Below are 21,643 nucleotides of genomic sequence, written 5' to 3'. Positions count from 1 at the left end.
AGAGAGAGAGAGAGAGAGAGAGAGAGAGAGAGAGAGAAATAGATAATGTTCTTAGACTCATAAAAGGCAGCTCTGGCAATTTCCCTATCTCAAGGCATTACTGGTGCCGATTGCACTTGGGTGGTGGGCAGAAAAGCCAGTGGGATATTATTGAAGTAAGCACCTATGTTCACAAGGAAGAGGGTATCTTCCTGCTTACTATCTTACTACTTTAAGAAAAAATACAAGGGAGTTGCAGCTCCTGGTAGCTGATAGCAAGAAGGCATCTTATGTGGTTGGGTGGGTGGTTCTAAGCAGGATGCCTCTTCTCCCTGGAACACCTTAGTATTGTAGAAAATAAGTAACTTTTTTTTTTTAAATAACTGATGGTTTCAATTTAGACTCACTGCGGACCACATTATAGAAGAGGCATAACCGTCGTTGAAGCTCTGGGTTGGAAGAAGCTTTCAGAGGTATTCAGCTTCACTCCAAAGTCAGCTTCAAAAACCTTGACTGCCTTCCAGCCAGTGGCCTAGGACAGGAACTTCATATTTGTCAGGTGTTAGCTACAGTTTTCTCACATGCAAAGAAAGAAGTCAAGCAGCAAGCAAGCAAGCAAAGAAAATTTTAAAATGAAGCATGGTATAAGTATGTCATTAGGATGAAATGAAAGCATGCTAGATTTTGCATTTGGGTATTTTGTTTTTAAATAAGCTTCTCCTTAAAAAACCTATATTTGTGTTTTAAATCAACTACTTTCTAAAACTCTTTTAGACACAGAGCAAAATTAAGTATAAAGTTCACAGAGTTCACATATAAACCCTGTATGTAGCCCCAAATAGTATTCCACGCCAGATTGATACATTTTTCTTATAATAGTGAGTCTGCATGGATACACCACTATCATTCAAAGCCCCAGTTTACACTAGGATTCACTCTTGGTGTTATATATTCTGAGAGCTTTGATATATGTATAATAGCTATAGCTACCTTTATAGCATTATACAGGATAATTTTACTGCTTGAAAATTTTTCTTCTGTGCTCTACCTATTCATCCAAATCCTGGCAAACACTGACTTTTTAAAGTTATATTCACAGTATTGCCTTTTCTAAAATGTCATGTAGTTAGAATCACACGTAATAATCAGATTGGCATTTCTTTACCTAGTTGTAACTGTCCAAGTTCCTTCCATGTCTTATCATAGTTTGTTAGCTCGATTCTTGTTAACATTAGATAATGTTTAATTTTCTGTACTGTCACAGTTTGTTTATATGTTCACCGATTGAAGAACATCTGGCTCACCACCAAAGGTAGCCATTGTAAGGATGTTGTAAACATGAGTGTGGTTATATAGAATTTGGGGTTCAATTCCCTGATTCCCAATAATTTTAAATAGAAAATGTATCTAACCATATTCTTATAAATTTCTCCCTCTAGTTAAGTCTTTCTTGGATAAAGGATCACTGCAGCCGATATGCTCAGTTTGCAGCAAAATGTTCTTATTAATCAACTTAGGGATGTGGAAGGCAAAGCAGTAGACATTGTGCTACAAATTTGTTTACATAAGTTTCTGAAGACATTTCCAAACAATTAAACTATCAAGGGGACCTGGAGACACAGCTTTGCATTTTAATTCAAAATGATTAAATCTCAGGCATTATTGCCTTTGATGTGTCTGGGCTTGAAGAAGAGGACAGAGTATCGATTGGGGCCTCCAGGAAGGCAGGAAGCTGCTTGACCACAGAGCAATGCAAGCCTGACGATCTGCAACCTTTTGGATTAAAGGCCACTCGGCGGAGAGTTAACTAGATTTGTCAGCTTCTGTTAAGTTGGACTCTGCCTGAAGGGACAGATGATGGATTGTAACTTTGGAGGGATATTATAGGTTGATTGGCATGGAGGGGAAATTGAGGTGAGGAAGAGAAATAATTTAGGGAGGGCAGAAGAAAGTGGGGAGAGAGCATCCATTAGAGAAGATCAGTGACACAGCACAGAGTCCTGATTCTAGCATTGACTGTCAGAATGAAAATTGTCATATGCAGTCACTGCCCACATCAGTCAATGCAGAACTCAACTGGATAGCCTCTAAGTATGTATATCCCTTGGATATAGTAGCCATACGTTTTCAGAATTCTAGTATCTTCACCACTAAGGATAGCACTGTTCTCTATTGATCTGATGTACTCATAGGTGCTCATTGTATTGCACATGATCCATGCGTTCTGTCTGCTCCCAACCCCTTAAAACAAGGGATCATGTAAATAGTTGAAAACAACCAAGCTTCCTAATAGAAGGATAGAGCCTTATGTGTGGTACACTGTTAAAAAAAAGAGGCCATAATCAATTTTAGGAAGTGCTAAGATGCTCCCAGAAAAAAAATCTTTCTAAAGAAGGTTGAAAGATTAGTATTTAGGAAATAGAAGAATTTGAATGAGCTAATGGATGTATGGAAGAACCTTTACAAACTCAGATCACCCTGGTAGGTATTGTAGCAATGGAGGGGGTCTCTTGTACCAGAACCTAGCTCAGCCTCAACGTGCATTCCAGGAACTTTCTAAAGTGGAAGCTTATAAAATAAAACTAATAAAGAAATTGAGAAACACCTTTACATATATAAAGAATACCAAATGGCCACTCTGTTGTTTAGAAGCCTTTGCATTTGCCATGGTACCCTAGTGCATGACTGTTGTAGAACAAGACATATGTGTCCAGAGATGAAAATACTTTTACAAAAATTGACAAGTTGCCTTTCCTCCATAATACTCACAGAGCATAGCTAAATGGAGGATTAGGAGATCAGGTCAATGCAGAATGCTATGCAGAATTCAAATGTTAGGAACATGATGTGCCAAGTGGGCAAGAGGGAGGCTTGGGAGTTGAATTGTAGGCACCTAGTTATGAGCAAGAACAGACTACTGACTGGGAATTGGTTCGTGGGAAAGAAGAGAGAGAGAGAGAGAGAGAGAGAGAGAGAGAGAGAGAGAGAGAGAGAGAGAGAGAGAGAGAGAGAGAGAGAGAGAGAGAGACCTACGTAGATTTTACCTGTCTTGCTATTTGGCTCTGGATTAGCCCTGCCCTCATTTTCTTTATTTCAGTGTTGTCTGAACATCAAATGACTGAATTGTTCCTCACCCCTGAAGACCCCTTCCATAATGCACTGATCTGCTCAGGCCCTGTGGGCCCATTATTAGGAGCATAGCTGAAAGACTGGATCTCTTGCTTAGACCTGATAAGACCACTCAGATGTCGATGACTTTATTTTGCCCCTTGGGAAGTGCCTATTGAAAAAAGCTCTCAAAGTGGCCAAGAGATGCTGCCTCCATATTAGGATTTTCTATTTTTGTTTGAAGGAAGTTGGCATCTCTTCTGTGTAAAGAGTTCACTGAAGACTAAATTCTTCCATTAGCCCATTTGGTTTGTAATCAGGGATCTGAGCACACACAACCATGCTTCTGGTGGGCTGAGCACAAGCTCAGCTGTCTAGTAAAAGGGCAATCAATGCACAACCATGGCCTTTTCTGAATCTCCCCTTGTCACTAACTTTTCAAGCAGAACTGGTTATTAAACAATTATCATAAGGGATACAATGGCTGTAAACTGCAGTCTGCTGCAAAACAAAAATGTTCAAAGAATATTAATGGATTTCAGAACAAAGACAGCAAAGTAGTAAACTAAGTGAGGGGCCCTTCCCAGACCACTGCCCTGTGTAGCCATACAGGTCAAGCATCTAGGAAATCAGTACTGCCTCCCAAGAAACAGCTCTTTTGACCATTTCGGTTGGAAGAGATCCTGATGTTCAAGTTCTCAGGCTATGGATAGCTACTGGGGCGTAGGGGAGGGTGTTTGATATGAGAGCAGAACAAATTTGCTCCATCCTCTGCCTCCTGCTGAAATCCCATCCATACAGATAACTCAATTCTGCTCGAGGCTGGCTCCCTCTGGGAGGGGCTCACAATTGCAGCTGTTGCTACTGCACTCTTAGTGTTGGACAGAAAGTGGAAGGAGGGAGTGCTCAAGGCAATTTTGTTTATGCAACGAAGCTTAAGGAAAAATCTGTAAGTTCATGGAATGCTTTTGAATATGCATCCATATAGCCATAAAAATGGGTGATGGGGCTCCATAAATATAGCTCCCTGTGGGTGTCAGTAATTCTTCAATATTCATTGATAGTGACAATATTCAGAACTTGAGACAGATTTCCTTTCTTTCTGACTCAAGGGAAGTTTTCCCAGAGCCACACAGAAGGAGAATCCAATCTGTTCAATAGAAAAGACTCATTTGCTCCCGGAATAACTTACATTTCCATTCACATTTGCATTTTTAACCAAAATAGTGGATCTTCCTATCAAGCAAAAATTTAAAAAAGGGTGGTGATTTCATTTATGGTCTTGTCTTTCCTTAAAATGATGTTTTTGTTTTTTTTTATACTAAGAGGTTTGAGTGCTTCTGTACTTTCCAAGTTGCTCCTTGTTACACTGGACTGAAAGCTTTGTCTTAGGCTGCTAATTGTTTCTGTAAATTTTTAACAAAGGACTTTGATATGAAAATGTTGTGTTTTATGCAAAAACCTGAAAGTTGAGATGGAATTTCAACCTTTTACACACAATGTTCAAAAGCCTGAGCAACTGTAATTCTTGCAAATGTTTTGCTTGTAGCATTTTCTATTCATCAATAATTCAATTTCAAAATAAAAGACCCATTTCAACATCCCAAAAGCTATTGGGGAGCCTTTCAGAATACAATATTTCTGACCTTAGGAGAAGCATCTACCAAATGAGGTAGCTTAGTTCCAAAAGCTCCCCTGATGTGCTGAAGGATCATGTTACAGACCATTTTTCGTAATTCTAGAAGGCAAAATAAAATTTTATGCTTGGAAATAATAAGTTTAAGCAAATAGTATGGGCCAAGCTTATATCTGCATCCAAGCAATGGTCTGATTACTGCCAGAACGATACTGCTACACAATGAATCATTAATGATCTGTGAGAGTCATAATGGTCTGTCACTAATGCCCATTAATGATCTCTCTATACCGCGAGTACGAGCTTGATGTTTCTGGCCAGTACCTTGGAGAATACTTTAGATATGCCTTAAACTTTCTCTGATCTCTCTGTGTCTGCTCCAAATGTAGACAGCAATTGTCTGGGTAGGACCATCTTATAAAGAAGCATGGCTTTGTTAAGGAAGTCATATTCAGGTAAGATTTATTTAAACATTATTTTTGAAGGATGTAGATTTGAAAGATAATCCTAGACATTGATGTCTTTGTGGAAATTAACAAATAAATGCTGAGGGGATTTTTCTGTAAATCTCTCTCTCTCTCTCTCTCTCTCTCTCTCTCTCTCTCTCTCTCTCTCTCTCTCTCTCTCTCTCTCTCTCTGGATGGGATAGAGATTCTCAGTTCTCCGCATTCCATAGTATTTGACTATACAGCTTGACTCAGGTAAAAGAAGACATTTGTTTTGTTTCTTCTAGGAAGAATTTGAGATATTGTTGTTAAAGTGAGTTTGTACATTTGATGGTTGAAAGTCGTGATATATTTAGAAAATGGTACTGCGCTGATTCAAGAGAGTTCCTACTTCTAAACTTGCATTAACTCTTATACATCACAAACGTTAAGTTGAATTGATGTAGGAAGACAGGAGAAAAAGTCATTGTCATTAGCTTTATGCGTATTTTTCTCTTAGTGACAGGAAATAAAGCAGTGACACACAGCTGGGGAAAGGTGAGCACAGTCTGGCAATAATTCTAAGAATCCTATTAGATGTATCTTCAGGGAAATTGCAGAAGATAGACAGTCCGTAATGCCACAAGGAAACTGGGAGAGGATGTGTTCCTCCATGGCGGCCACAGACATGCTGCAGGCAGCCAATGGAACCAACGCCCAAGAGCCTTCAGTTTATGGAAAAAACAAGTGCAAAAGAGAAGGTCACTAGAGCCAGCGGCCACTTTCAAACCTCTTTGAAAATAACAAAGCAGGGATTCTTTTAGAGGGTTGAAATTACTCCAGTGGCTACTTTTTGATGGGAAATTTTAACACATAGCTATATGAAAAACATGACATCATTTCTCGGAATGCTTTGTTTTTTTTCAGTCTTCTTATAATCTGAATAAAACAGCTTCATCAGGCAAAATTTTCATTGAAACCTTTTTCACTTTCCTTATCATTGAACTTTATCCAGCAAATGTAAAACTCTCTGCTTTATTTTGCTAGAACATTTTGTTCAGATGAGTGATAGCTCATTGTGATTTTTTTTTTTTTTTTGTAAATCAATCCCTGTTGTCAAACTTCTGAGTAGCATGGATATGTTCATGTGATTAATTGAGATTGGCAGGGTTTCTTTCCAAGTACCTATTAAGATCTGTTACACTACTTGGGGTGGTCCTAGAGCAACCCCAGATGAAGATATGGATTAATCTTCCATGTTACATGCCCACCATTTATTTGGTTCTTTTGAGTTGAGCATCCCATGAAAAGGGAATGGGGCTTACTTGAAAGGATCAGTCAAAACAATAATTGTGATAAGGATAATCAAAAAAATTTGACCTTTATTTAATGTTTAAAAGTTTATTTTTACAGTCTATGTTATAGATAAACCCATTATAGTTTACATTTAATGGATAAGGACAGACAACTGCTAATGATCCCTAAAGGACCACAGACTCTATGTACGTTGGCTTCAAATATAGCATATGTGGCTGAACAGTTTATATTTATCACTCTGCTTGTAAAACATTCTCTGCTGAGTAAGGTCTGTGACACAGGTAATTCTTACCAATCAATTATTGCACTGACATGTATAACTATTAATTGGAAATGGCTATGTTGCCGTCTAAGCTGTTGGGATAGAGTCAAGTACAAACTAATTTTATGCTTACAAAGGTCTTTAAGATTGAATGATGAAATGTTAGAAATAGTTTAGTAGATGGATATTCATGGAAAACCTAGCCCTCTTCCAGAAAGGATCACAAGCCAGAAATGCAGAGCAACAGTGACTTACTTGCTTCCAATGTTCCTTTTTGAAAAGAATATGAAAAGTACCTGATGTGACAGGAGAATGTCGCCAAGTTCATAGTATCACAGTGCAAATGAGAGCAGGTAAAAAACTTATGTAATCAAAGACTGGCAAATCCCAAGAAATATAAGGTAGTTTGTTTCTTTGCCTTCAGATAGGAAAATATTGCCCTACTCCTTTACAGGGCAAACTGGGCAAGCTATCACATCAACAAACTCTCTAAGGAACTCAGTTGAACAGCTCTCAAGGCAAGAACATTCACCCTAAGTCCCCGGCTTCCTTCCAGTTCTGTCTGATGCCTGTCATTTGGCCCTTATGTATGCTAAATAATAGAGCTTAGCTGTACTCTGTGTACCCTTTCATAGCTTGGAAAGCCCTCACGATCTTATACAAGGAACCCAATGTTTTTTTTTTTTTTTAATCTTACTTTTTGTTTTGTTTGTCTGTTTGTTTCTGGATGATAGGATCTTACATAACGCAGTCTGGCCTTGAATTTGCTATGTAGTTAAGGCTGCACTTCAATGACTCCTCCTCCTTTTCTGACCTCCCAAGTACTGGGGGATTGTATGCATATATGAGCAGACAGCCATTGCTTAATACTTCCTTATTTCTACCATACTATGCTTTAACAGGGCCATTTGCTTCTCTAGAGGCTAGTTTTCCTTGCCTTGCTGCTTTCTGCTTATCTACAACTGCTTCCTTGATTTCTAAAGGTCCCTTTGTATTTTTTTTTCTGTTTGAAACCTCTATTTGCCGATAATTCTTATTCCTGCCCAATAATCCAAATAATATAAAGAGTTAGAGTTTTCAAAATGCAAAACACAGGAAGGCAAATTGCATTCTCAGAAAACTTTAAGAAACACAATTTAAAAATCATTATCTTACCTATATTTATTTGAGAATAATGAAGTTATTAAGTTGTCATTTTGCTATTAATATGTAAGTGAACATATAGGACATGTACATAAGCATACAAGTGCCACGACACTTGTGTGGAAACCAGAAGACAGCTTTGTGGGGTAGATTTTCTTCTTTCACCTTCCCAACAACTCTGAGGATTGAACTCAAGTCATCAAACTTTTACAAGAAGCTGCCAAAAACATTTTTGCATTTATCTGCCATACTTTCTTTCTGGCCCAAGTTAAAATAATTTAATCAATTCTCAGCCCATTTTACATGTGATACAAAGGTGAAATGTAAGATATTCACTCACTCCAGACATTGTGTACTGCTTGAAAGTGCCTGGCCTTTAACATGTATATATAGTGTGGAAGGTTCTGAGAAGGCCCCAGAGATGCCAGTCTCACGAGAGTAAAATGAATGTATGTACCTTTTCTTTCCAGCAATGCTACTGGTTGGCAATACAAGTATGTCTTGCTGCATCCAGTAAAAATGTTTCCAAAAAAGTTTTATGCAAGTTGAGTTGCATTTGAAACCAACCTGGTGTTTGTAGTAAGAAAAGAACATGGCTTTCTGAGTGTTTGTCTGGCTTTCTGAGTGTTTGTCTAAAGTCAAGATAACTTATATAATGAGCATAATTGATGGATCACTCTTTAATATATTCATTGAAAATATTTTTTAATAAAGAACAAATAAGAAAATATTTACATTCTGTTCAGATATATACAGTTGACCAATGCTTGCTAAGCACATGCTTATTTTAAATATAATAATGCATAATTTGCATGAATTAATTTTATAATGGTTCTGTTTAATACTGCTTACCATTTTAACAAGTTTGGGGATAGCAAATACTATTTTTTAATATTTAATTAGCTACTATCTGATTTGATAAAAATAGTGTTGCCTTCCAAGATGAGAATTACAAAACAAAACAAAACAAAACACAACCAAACGAAAACTACAAAAAGGGACTTGTAACTCGCAGTTTGCAAGTCTCTTTCTATGTAGGAGGCCTTGGTTTCTGGTGACTACTTTCCTTCCTTCACAAAAGCTTAGCTGCCTAGCTGAGCTGTCCTACTAAACAAGACATCTTCAGCTCTGACTTGACTTGTACTTCCAAACCCTCCAAGTTTAAAGTGGATGGCAAAGGACATATGTAGATTCTGAAGATGTATTTAACTAAAATATGCATGTTCTTTCTAAGCCCAAGACTCAATGTGTTTCCCATGCCAATTTGCTATGTCTATATACAGGTGCAATGTCCTAATTTAGTACTTCCTCAGTATGCTCCATGCTCTATGCGGTTCTTAGAGAACTGAATTGGAATTCAGGACTTTCTCATTGCATGAGAAAGTTGCTATTACTCAGACATATCCAAGCCTCTAGAGGACTCATCATTGAAAATGTATACTGAAATTCTTTCTTGTGCATACATTTTCTTTGTAAATACAAAATATAGCAATACTCTATAAAATAGTGTTCAATATACCCTAAAACATTTGTAATTGGGGGTCTGAAGAGATGTCAGTGGTAAAGAGTGTGTACTGCTCTTGTATACAAATGAAACCTGAGTTTGCTTCCCAGTATCCACAACAGACTCCAGCTTTATGAGATTACATGTCCATGTCTGGCCTCCATGAATCCCTACATTAACATGCCCTTATCAACACACAGAACACACAAGCATAATTTAAAAATAAAATAAATATTGAAAAAGATCAAAGTTCTATTGGGACATAACTACAGTGATGAGCAAGAAGAAACAATTTCTAGCCATCCTAATATAAATCAAATAAGATCTCCAAATTCTGCATTCACCATGTCCTTCCTCATAGAAAACCCTTTTCTGTTTTCCCTTTGAATGCCAAGTTAGAAGCAGAGAGGATTGACTGTTTTTCTGTCAGCAAAACCAATAACACCATCTCAGTATAACTTTCTAGTACTACCTTCTTGCTCTTCAAGAATTACTATTTCAGCCACCTAGTCTCTTTGAATCCAGAGGAACTTGTTCATTTCACTAATATGTACTCTATGTAGTGTCCTAACTATGATGTACTAAGATACTGAGGAAGGTGCCACAATGAAAGGGCCATAACCCCATTTTCTGGAAAGGCAAGTCTGGTTTCCAGGCTATCTCATGTCAAACACATCTTGAGGAGGGTTGCAATGACAATGTAAAAACCCAGTATAAATCAGGATTAAAACAAATGTCTTTTCTTACTTAGCTTTAGGGTGGCTTCATTGAGATACTAATTATTTATGTATTAAAATTTCATTTTGAGACTATGTTGAAAAAAATATACCTGAGTAAAGGACTTAAATATTTCTGAAATTAGTACTAGATGCCAGTCCCTTCCCATGCTTAGAATTCAAAAATACTCTCTGGTAGAATTAGTCACATGCTGTTCATCTTAAACTCTCTCCCATTGCATTACTAGCACACATATTTTTCTTACTGGATTATAAAGTCTAGGGAAGACAGGACCATAGTCAACATCTTTAATTTTTATTGCATTTACTTATTTATGCATATGTTTGTGAGTGTATAAACAGGGATGCACATGCCATGCCATGCATATGAAGATTAGAGGGCCAGCTTATATGGGTTGACCCTTTCCTTCTACCATTTCAATGGTGGGGATTGAACTCAAGTCATCAGGCTTGATGGTAACTGCCTTTATCCTCCTTCTGGGCCATCTTGCTGGCCCAGCACTTTTCTAAGTCTTGCTAATAAATGGCACTAGAATAATGCTAGTAACTAGGAATATTATTTATGTCAGCAAACCTTGATTGGGTCCTGATAATTGCTTGACTTCCTAATTTATCACTGATCTATAGAAGTTTACTGAGATGCTCAGGAACATATCTTCTTGCCTTTACTATTACTAGCCAGGAGCACAATCCAAATCTTTACAGGATTTCCTAACAAGCTTAGAAAAGTGTACACAACTTGTGATGACTACTTTTGCCCTCTTTTGTGAACACACCAGAGTTTTTAATAACTTACTATACTTCAGGCACAGAGTTCATGTCTGGGATAAAGTACAGAATAAAAATGGTTATATAGACTAGAAACAACCTTTGGATCTCATTTCCCCAGGTGGCACATAATTAGTTCTCTGTTACATGCAATCTCACTATAAACACGAGACAGAGTAGACTTAAGTACAAGAAGCCATCTTCTGATTTTCTCCTCTCAGCAATATTTCCTTTTTTTTAAGTAGATGAGACACTTGCTCTTAGCATTTGCTTTGCTTTTCTTTATTAAGAAAAGGATGAATTGATAAACACTGTAATGGTTAGACTGAGAGACCATTAATCAAGCTAGTTTTTCCTATTGTAGAAATTTATATACATGAAAACATTACACTGCATGCTCTTGCTTGTATCTGGCTTCTACCCATGATAATGTTGAAATTCGCCCATGTTTCTGTCTATGCTAGTATCACAACATTTTATTGCAGATGCCTCCTCCATTGCAGGATCATGACAGTTTGCATATTTATACAGTCAGGACCATCAAGTTTATTTCCCACACAGGAATTTAGTGAGTAAGGCCTCTGAAAATATTTTTAGAGCAAAGATTCTTTGGACAAATGTTTTCATTTGTCATTGGTTCATAATGTTGGTATAAATTGAATTTAGGTAACGGCCCAGCATCTTCTATAAATGGTTACTATTTTACACCCTCACCAGTGTTGGAGGAGAGTTCTGGTTGCTCACACAATTAACATATTTTACAGTTTTCTGTTATTTTCATGCTACTCCTCTTATGTGACTATAGCGGCCTTGCATTATGGTTTAAATGTGAATCTGCTCAATAACTAATGCTATTCACATTTCTATATCTAATTTTGACTATCTTTTGAAAGAACTATCTGCTCAGGTTTCTTTTTGTTTTCCTATTTTTGTGATTCATTTGCTCAAGTAGCCCTTCATAGTCCTTTAGATATCTTTGTCAAGATTTTTTATAATAATTACATAGTGAGAGTTTTTGTATTTATAGCTTTTTATATGTCTGGATAGTGGTTTAAATTTTTACTAAGGTTTTCAAAGAAGTAACTTTGACCTTGGTAATTATTTCCATTTCTTTTCTATTATTGAATTGCTTTGTAATTTTTATTACTTCTCCTTTCTTACTCAGGATTCAGTTCATTCTTCTTTTTCTATATCCTATGTCATTTCCTCTATTACCTTTTTCCTAAGGAAAAACATTTACAGCTATAAATTTCCTTTTAAGGATTGATTTAAATTCACTTCATTTTTTGCAATGCAATAAACATTAAGTATCATTCTAATCAAATCCTTTATCAACTTCCTTTTAGAATATTTCTTTTACACATTACTTGTTTACATGTAGAATGCTTGATTTCCAATTTTGAAGTCTATAGTTTATTAACAGTCCTGACTCAAAATCTATGTTTGATATTTTATTCTTAAGTCTCATATTTTGTCTCACTTAAGTCTTAGAAATTTATTATATTTATGTCATATTTTTGTGTAGAGTTTACTTAGTGAAACATTCTATTTGCATTTGTTCAAAATGATATTTTCGCTACTTTAGTACTGAAAATGTATTTATTTTCAGGTTTGAAGAATATTTTGTTTTGCTAGCTCTGCAATACAGGGTTTGACATATTTTACTTTCTTCCAGAATTTTACAAACAAGATGTTCTATTATCTTCTGTACTTCAGCTGTGATGCTGTACATCTGTCTGATAGCTTTGTACTGTACATTGCAGTTTGTGTTGTTTCTAGATACTCTCAAGACTTCACTTCATTTCACTTACCTGTTCTGCCTAGCAATAGAGAGTCCCTAGACTGTTTTCAGTGTGCTAAATATAATCATTGTCTATGCATTTCCTGAGTTATCATCTTAGCCCTCCCCACACTGTGTACCTAGAATTTCATTTTGTGTTAGAACTGTCAGCTTTATTTCACCTTGTCCAAGTTAGATAACCACTGTTTTCCACTCGTTGAAATACTAGAATGTGGAAATATTATGTTTCATAATTTCTTAATGTAAACATAAAATAACTTTTAAATGTTAATATAATTTCCACCAATTATATCCCAAGATGCGATGAATGCTTGAATAAGAAATAACTACATATAAGGCTCATTAAACTCAGACCCTAATCTAAACTTCAGAATTTGATTATAATATATTTTGAATAAATAATCTTTGATAATTCCTAAGGACTGTACCTCAGAAGATGAGTATTTGGATATAGGAGAAAGTAAAAACTTGGCCTTTGTGCTTGGTTAAATACTAATTGGAGGTATGTTATAATCTGAAACTTTAGTGAACCAGGAGTTATAACCCATTTAGCCATCATAGTAAATCTGTGAAAAATGTATCACCTTAAAGTAAAAGCAAATAAGCCATTCTATAATGGATTATGGTTGGTAAAATGCTTTGATTTCATCTAAATGTGTTTGTATTTTACTTCCTATGAAGATCCTGAGCAAAGTAAGAATTCACACAGTCTTTTCAACTTCTGCTAACTGTAGCTTTCAAAAGGCTCATATAATATTAGAATACTGGAGAAGTAAAAACCACTGTTAAAACACAAGTTTTCCCATCTGTCTTCATTTCCATATTTAGCATTATGACATTGTTGAACTTAGAAGATATTTTTGCAGAAAGTAAGGAGTCATATGAAAGTAATATCCAATGAGGACAAACTTTAAAAAAAAATCACAGTGTCTATTTTTCCAGACTCTTGTTGTTCACAGTAGCACATTTTGGAGCAGTCTTTCATATTAGTGGGCTCTATAGTTTGCTCTATAGTTTGAGGATAGGAAAAGATGAATCATTAGCTTAATTATGCATTTTATTGAGTATTTTTAAATGATCATAGAAATGTATTCATCTTATTGGTGTCCTCTGCACTTCTAGGGTAAGTCTGAAAAATGTATTCTGCAGAAGAATTAAATAGGGTATATTCATTCAACAGTCATTTCCTCCTTGCCTATGAGAGGATGTCATCGTGTTCTAAAGTCATTTGATTATGGGCTCTAGGCAATGTTATTTTGTTCACTCAATATTCATTCTCAGGAAGGTTGAGCTAATTGACTTTCCCATGATAACTTTCTTTAGCTACTTCACTAATTCTTTCTGTTCTGTTGGCGAGATCTGTGGATTTCCACAGCTATGGTCCTTGAATGGCCACGGCATGTTTTCAATGAAGCCTATTATTTTTATGCGTCGTTAACACAGGTGATGTGCATATTTCTTAGAAACTGTGTTGGTGTTGTAATGATCTAACCCTTCTAAACAATTTGACATTGAAGGCATTTGCCTTGATCATATGGTATAATACTGAGTTTTAAAAAGAAATGGATCTCCAGGGCAAACAGTGTCTCAGTTGGATATCTTTTACTATGAAGTAATCTCCAGTGGCAGTAATAGGTTATACCCAGTTGAGTTGTTGGCCCAGGAGGTCTAAGGGGCCAAAGGGACCAAAGGGGCTAAAGGGGCCCCATAGACACACTCCCATCAAAGAAAAGAAATGAATCTCATCCCTGCTAAAAGACAATGCAGTAGAGTTGACCGGACATGTGTGGTTAACACGGAATTTAAAACTATCTCGCTCTTTGATGTTTTACAAGCTTATTAATCTTTTTAAAAGAATTATTTAGTTATTTAATCTATAAGAATATTCTTCCTATATGTATGTGTGTGTACCACATATGTGCCTGGTAACCACAGAAGCCAGACTTCGGTGTTAAATCCCATGGAACTGGAGTTATAAATGGCAGCACATATCCACCTGGATACTGACTGGGAACTGAACTTGGGTCATCATCAATAGCAGCAAGTGCTCATAGCCTCTGAGCCATCTTTCTAGTCCTTACTTAGTCATTTTCATTTTATTTGACATATATGTACTTATTTATGAGAAATATTTTAATACCCAGGAGGGGCCTCACCTTCTCAGAGGAGGAAGGGAGGGGGATGAAAGGAGGGTCTCAGAGAGGGTATGATGGGGGAAGGCAATGCTTGGAATGTAAATAAACAAATAAATCAATTAACAAAAATATTTTATAAAATGGTAAGTTCATGCTAATTAGCATTTCTAATTCTTCAAAATATCATCTTTATAATTGGAAACTTCTCTAACTACATTGAAATATATGATTATATCTTAAAGACTGTTATAGATATCCTTCTGTACTATAGAGCATCAGAACTATTAGTATTGCCTCATATTATAACTATACTTTGGTACCACTATTCTCTCTTCTTTTTTCTCCCCCTTCAAAATCTCTAGTGACCTTTCTTCTGCTCACTCCTTCTCTGATACGTTTTTTTTTTTTAGCTTTCACAAATGCGTGAGAACATGTAGTACTTGACTTCCCATGCTTGATTTACATCTTGTAATATATTTTCATCCAGTTTCATTTGATACAAATGATAAGATTCACCCACAGTGTAGCTGAATAATAATAGTTCACTGTGAATATATATTGTATTTTTATCCACTCATCCATTGATGAGCATTAGTTGATTCTACAGCTTGGGTATTTTGAATGCTGCTGCTATAAAAATGGGAGTACTAGTAATTGATTGGTATATTTCTAATTTCATTTCCTTGGAATCTAAACCTAATAGTAGAAATTGTAGTTTATATGATAGTTCTATTTTTAGGCATTTGAGAACCTATAAACTGTTTTCCATCATGGCCAAGAGTAAGAGTTTCGATTTCTCCATGTCTTAAGAAAACATATCCTCAAAGACCATTAGGCCTCAACCATACATAAAAAACAAAGGCAAGTAACAAATACTTAGAGTAGGTGTCTTTAGCCAGAGACAAGCACAACAATTGATTATTTAACACCAGATGGTCAGACTGAAAACATACATATAAGTAACAGAGGGTTGTGAACACAAACATTGGAACTAGTAAATATCAAAGAGAATAATTAGTTAGATACATGACCAGAGAGTGTTGTTTAATGTATATCCCTCAATTTGTTGTATTATAAGATGATAATAACAATAGTACCACCTTTCAGTGAAATTGTAACAAATATGTCAAAGCTAAGCATTCCTTGGCATGTAATATGTGCTCCGAGAAGTAATGCGTAGTTCAGACCCTCCAGTGCCACCTACCCCACCTACCCAGCTTGCCCTAGTCTTGGCTGACTGAAATGGCAAAGATAAGAAACAGACTCATGAAATTTTACTTACTAAATGTGGATGCTTCTTCATTGAGTGGAACATCACCATTCCTATGGTTCATGATTTTTTTAATAGGAACATTTGACTATGATTTATATATAATTCATGTCTATATGATAATTTTCCTTAACCATTGTCTTCCTGATTAGTAGCAAGTTTATTCCATTCAAAGAGAATTCGTGGCCATAGGTGTTGAGTCCTTTTGCCAGTGTAAGTCATGATTTGTCTATCGGCACTGTATCAATGAAATTATTAGTTTTCATTATTATATTAATATTTTGCATGGTGTTTAGGAAAGTCAACTTTCATGAGCACAGAAGTAAATGCCAATTATCCTCAGTTAGGAAAAAAGCCATTATCCTAACAATATTGTTTGTCCTAAATGCCATTTATCTACTAAAATCATGTATACCATCTGCAGCTGGCTCTTCTGAAGAGGAAAGGATTTGAAATTCATAATGTGTGCTGCTGGCAGTTTTAATGCTTAGAAATCTCATGGCACTGATTAGAAAAAATCAGAGTGAAGTTTCTCCTGGCAACATTAAAAAAAAAAAAAACCTTTTTTAGCTTGGTTTGACTACTTGTGCAGTGATTGTCAACTTCAGACAGTTGTAGTTCCTAGTATGTAACTATATCATAGATATAATGTGCCTTTCCTTGGGAAGATGTTAATAAGTGTTGATTCAACTGACAGATAGGGCATCTATAACAGGCCAAGAAAAAAGTTATTCCCCAACATGTAGCTTAAACCTATGGCATTAAGTGGGGTTTCTTAAGTAGTATGGACCTTGTACCTACACTGTAAGAACTCCTTCCTTCTGCCTCTGTCCCTGAGCAATTGTAAACTCACTTCATATCCTCCAAGAGGTCTTTATAGCTTGTTCTAGAATGTTCCATGTAATCTTACAAAGGCCTCTTAACAGTAATCACTTCTGTTCTCATTTCAGGATAGCAATGGCCATGTTATGCTTAAATGAAAGATACTAATTTGCTTTCCTATAAGAAGTGAGGGACCAAAAAGGCTTATGTATGTCTTCTTCTCCCTATAATCATGATGAGACCATATTGTTTGTACTCTCAAAGGAGTCCATTCAACTTGAAAAATCATAAACATAGGCAAAAATTGGTCTTATTTTAGATACATCTTCTGTGATACCATAAACGAGTATTATTTATTTCTCTATGGGTCACACTAAGTGGAAATACTTTATAGTAGATAACCCTTGAGATGGCTTTCATATGAGTACAAAAAATAAAAACAAAGTAAGTCTGGGAAGATAACCCACTGGTTAAAGTGCTTGGCAGGAAAGAGTGAAGACCCAAGTTTGAATTCCCAGAACACACAGAAGACTCAGGTACTGTAGCAGACACATATATAATCCAACTGCTCCTAATGCAAGAGGAGAGGTAGAGATTGGAGACTTTTCTAGAAGCACATGGGCCAGCTAGCTTATCATCTGAATTAGAACAGTAAGACAGCCTGTCACAAAGAAAGTAAAGGTCACGGACTCATACAGGAGATTGTCATTGAACCTCCAAATATACCTACATGTGTACACACAAATACATACATGTATTAGAAATACAAATACACATATATCAGAGAGATTGAACAAATAAGAAATCATAAGGGACATTGATCTGTTACAAAACAGACAACTTGAAGCAAATCATGAAGTACAGGAGAAATAAGCCTCAAAAAATATTTACAACTTAGAAGAATTATAGAGACGAGAGGAGAATAACAAAACAAGATGACTGTCATGTAATGTGTTATCCTGAATACACCCTGGAATAGTACCAAAGCAGTAGTGGAAAACTTGTAGGTCTGAACAAAGTCTGGTTTAACTGATAGTAATATTAGTTTCTTGGTATTGATACATGTACTGAAGTATATAAGATGTTAGCTTTGTGGGTAACCTGAGTGAATGATGTGTTAGAACTTGTTGTACTATTTATACAGCTTTTCTTGAAATCATAAATTCTTTTATGTTGTATTTTTTAACCTTGTGCTTTTTTAAACGTCAATTCACGTGGGCCATGTATATCACTGACTTGCAACAACTCACCTTCACAAATTTGGTAAAGAATTGGTAAGAGCTTACAGCCTCTTTCTTGAAACTATCACATGACCAAATCCAGTCTCTAAAACCCTGTAAATACACTGCCAATTCTCTCTTTTGAGCTTCTGTTGACACAATTACATGAGTCAGTCATCCAATAAATGCAACACTCCTTTCTATGGCATTTGGTAAGCAATGGTGCACATCAGTGTAACACCTCCCACAAGCCTCTCTGAACATGTCCATGGATTACCTCCCATGACAAGCCTGTGCCATCTACTTTTGGATTGTTCATACTGTTATATAAGTGGATTATTAAAATGAATGTTAATCTGGTCCCTTCCAAGTCTTCTTTATTGGCCCTATTTATTTCCTGCAGAGAATCAAAGATACTAGATGGCAAATAAGCTCCACATATAACCCCATGCCAGAGATATTATATTCAGACACAGACATATTCAGTTGGTCCTAAATTTCCTCACTAGGATTGTTCGTTAAGTGCCTCAGTTTGAGTATATGACTCAGTCTCAAAAGGCCTTGAAAATCTTAATCTGTGAAAGAAACTTTGTAAGATTAATATTAAAATAGGTACACTAACACAAGCAAAAGCATCTAGTCTGCTAATAGGAACAGATTCTTGATAAGATATATATGTATACATATATCTTCAGAATAACCATCTTATGAAAACTCAGGGTGAAATATACAATTCGTTGCATTGTATTATTTTTTCTTCTGCCTGGCAAGGATAATTTTTGACTTTCTGTTCTTTTTAATTAATTTCATTAGAGATTACATTCCATATTTATGTTGACCTTTCCATCTCAGGTTTTAATTAAGTTGTTACTGAGCAGAATTTAAGAATTAAATAACTTGAGAAGGTTAGTTGCTCACTTTCCTGAATCTAGTTTATAACATACTAGAGAGATCAGTCATTTCAGCCAATGAGAAAGTCCAGTAGGAATTAAAAAATACCCTTTGTAATCAACAAAAAGTAAAGAGTAGACCCTGGGTCAGACTGTTGATCTAAATCTCTACGGCAACACCAAGGTTAACTTTTGCCATGAGATGAACAGATTACAAAACTGTGAAAGGTGATGGAAATCATAATAATAATCACAAAGGAAGAAAAAGATATCCAAGAAGAGAAGTGCCCCTAATTCTTGAAGAAATTCACAGAACTTTCTATAAAATTGGTGGTCTGACTCTCTAGAACGTTATTTGGCAACAAGATAAACAGGCAAACAGGAGAAAGTTGGAAAATGTTAAAAATAACCCATAAAATCCACAATCCATCCAACTAAATAACTATTGTATTGCTTGAATATCTGTGATTAGCAAACTAGGCTACATTGCTAGATCCACTGTTTATTAACTGTTTACATTTAGGTAGAGTTTCAGATCTCATCATGCCACATTTTCTTCCATCTATGGCATGTGAATAATAATAGTTCCTATTTCATAGGGTTGATATAAGTCTTGATGAGTTAGTGTGAATCTAGAACAGTCCTTAATTCAGTGTAAATATTAAGAAAATGCTGGTATTATGATAAGCATCACTTTCATCATTGTCATCATCATTATCATTATCAATATCATTGCTGTGTTATTGTTATGATTCTCAAAAAGACACTGCCTTTTAATATTTAGACCATGTGAAGAAGCTCCAGGGCTAGAAAGGTTACATTTTCCATTTTCTAATTTTGTTTGCATTAGAAAAAAGATTTTGAAATGTCAGCACTGGAGAGGTTTTATAGGTATTACCATTTTCAATTTTAGTGCGGCCCTTAAGAAAATGGTAACTGTAATTCTAGTCGAGGCAGAGGATCTAAGTAAAGCACATTATTGTTTAATCTTTCATCAGAATATAGGAAGGGGTGGATATCTGTAAAATGTTCTGTGGTCACAAGTTTACCTCAGAAACAGAGTTACCCGCCTTTCTATATATAGACATGAAAAACAAACTCAGGCCTCTGCCAGAGCAATTTTCTTTGTAATCTTTCTCTTTTCACCTTGCCTCTTCTAGTTGGCTAGGTATCTCATCCAAACAGGATAATTACAGTAATTCAGGGATGGATTAGATTTTCAGTGTGTACATCTGATGGGAGAATTTTTCAAATGGATGCTAGGTACAGGATTTAGGAAGTAAAATTGATGGGGGATAATTTGGATGATTTTTTTAACTTTTGAGAATACCAACAAAATGGACAATTATCACTCTGAGTTCCAAAGGGTTTTGATGGCAGTATAATGATACTGAAAGCTGATGTGATGGGGCAGGTGTGGTGGGGGTCAGAACACACCTTAACATCCTTTTCTGACTCTTAACTCTTTCACTCTGCTATCACTTTGTGTTTCAGTTTAAGTTTATTATTTAATTATCTGGGGTAAGACAAAGCCTTAATAAATTCATAAATAAATGTACTATATGTTAGGAAAGTTCACGAGAGTGAGTTTTCTGGTGTGTAAAATGGAGCATGTTCAAATCCACTCTGGTGTCATCACCAATACCCATGTATATCAAACAAGACTGAATTGTTAAAGGATTTTACGCATCTGAAAATGTTGTATACTTCCAAATGATTATTTTAATATCAGAATGGATATAAATGTGAACCAATGTTGACCTGTATCACCTTGCTTTTCACAGGGGGCAAGAAGTTGTTGCTTTATAGTTCAATGCATGAACACTACTTTCATTTACTTGTAATTTAAACATGGCAAAAATCTTACACGGTCTTAATTGTATTATTCATGAATCTGCTTCTTTAAAATAGACCTATATTTCATTTCTTTGCTCTAGTGGCTCCTATATGTTTTTCAAAGGAAGAGTTACCTAATTAATTTACTCATGGCAATATCATTTACTAAACTCTTATCATATCTAGATATGCAGACACAGAAAGGAGGTTCCAATGATTACTTTAAAGATATCAGTGCTTTGTGGAAATGGCAAAGAAATAGATAAATGTATTTAATGAGCATCATAGTTAGTACTGTTTATATAGGAGACTTTGGAAAGAGAAGAGGGAACTGGTAATTGCATATTTTTTTTAGGGAAAAAATGCCCAAGATTACTTCTGTGGACTTTTATGATAGGTAGAAAATAGAATTTTCAAGAATACTGAAGTTAGGGTGCCCAAGAATTGGAAGGAGATGCTTTGGGGAAGTATCCTAGTATATCTGAAAGATAGTGAATATGAGAAGGAAGATCAGCAAGCAAACATAACAGGAAATCAAGCGCCAGAGAGTGCAGGGCTATATGTGAGAAAGAGCTACTCAAGAAGACTTGTTATTGGAAGACCTGGTCAGTTTTGAAGGGAAGTTTTTAAGCCCCTTGATCACTGACAAGAGAAGAGGCAGAATAGGACCTTAGGAGGTTCTGATAAGATTCAAGAAAACCAAGAAGGAAGACCATCGTGTGGATACTTCATTCCTTCTTAGAATAAGGAACAAAATACTCATGAAAGGATATAGGTACAGAGACAAAAT

General features: G+C 35.8%; 1 protein-coding gene across 5 annotated transcripts in view; it reads left to right on the top strand.

Moving 5' to 3' along the window:
- Positions 1 to 21,643, top strand: part of Fgf13 (fibroblast growth factor 13) — a 507,713-nt gene that overhangs the window by 402,203 nt on the left and 83,867 nt on the right. Inside the window, exon 1 of one of the 5 annotated variants that reach the window (XM_021187752.2) lies at positions 5,024 to 5,178. The exons of the other annotated variants lie outside the window; for them this stretch is intronic. Within the exon in view, the coding sequence (XP_021043411.1) occupies positions 5,151 to 5,178 (28 nt within the window). The 5' untranslated portion in view covers positions 5,024 to 5,150. Of the gene's footprint in view, positions 1 to 5,023; positions 5,179 to 21,643 lie in introns of those variants that run through there. 5 annotated transcript variants of the gene reach the window in all.

Source organism: Mus pahari, chromosome X, assembly GCF_900095145.1.
Source record: "Mus pahari chromosome X, PAHARI_EIJ_v1.1, whole genome shotgun sequence".
Taxonomy (NCBI): Eukaryota; Metazoa; Chordata; class Mammalia; order Rodentia; family Muridae; genus Mus; species Mus pahari.
This window is presented reverse-complemented; position numbering and strand designations above follow the sequence as displayed.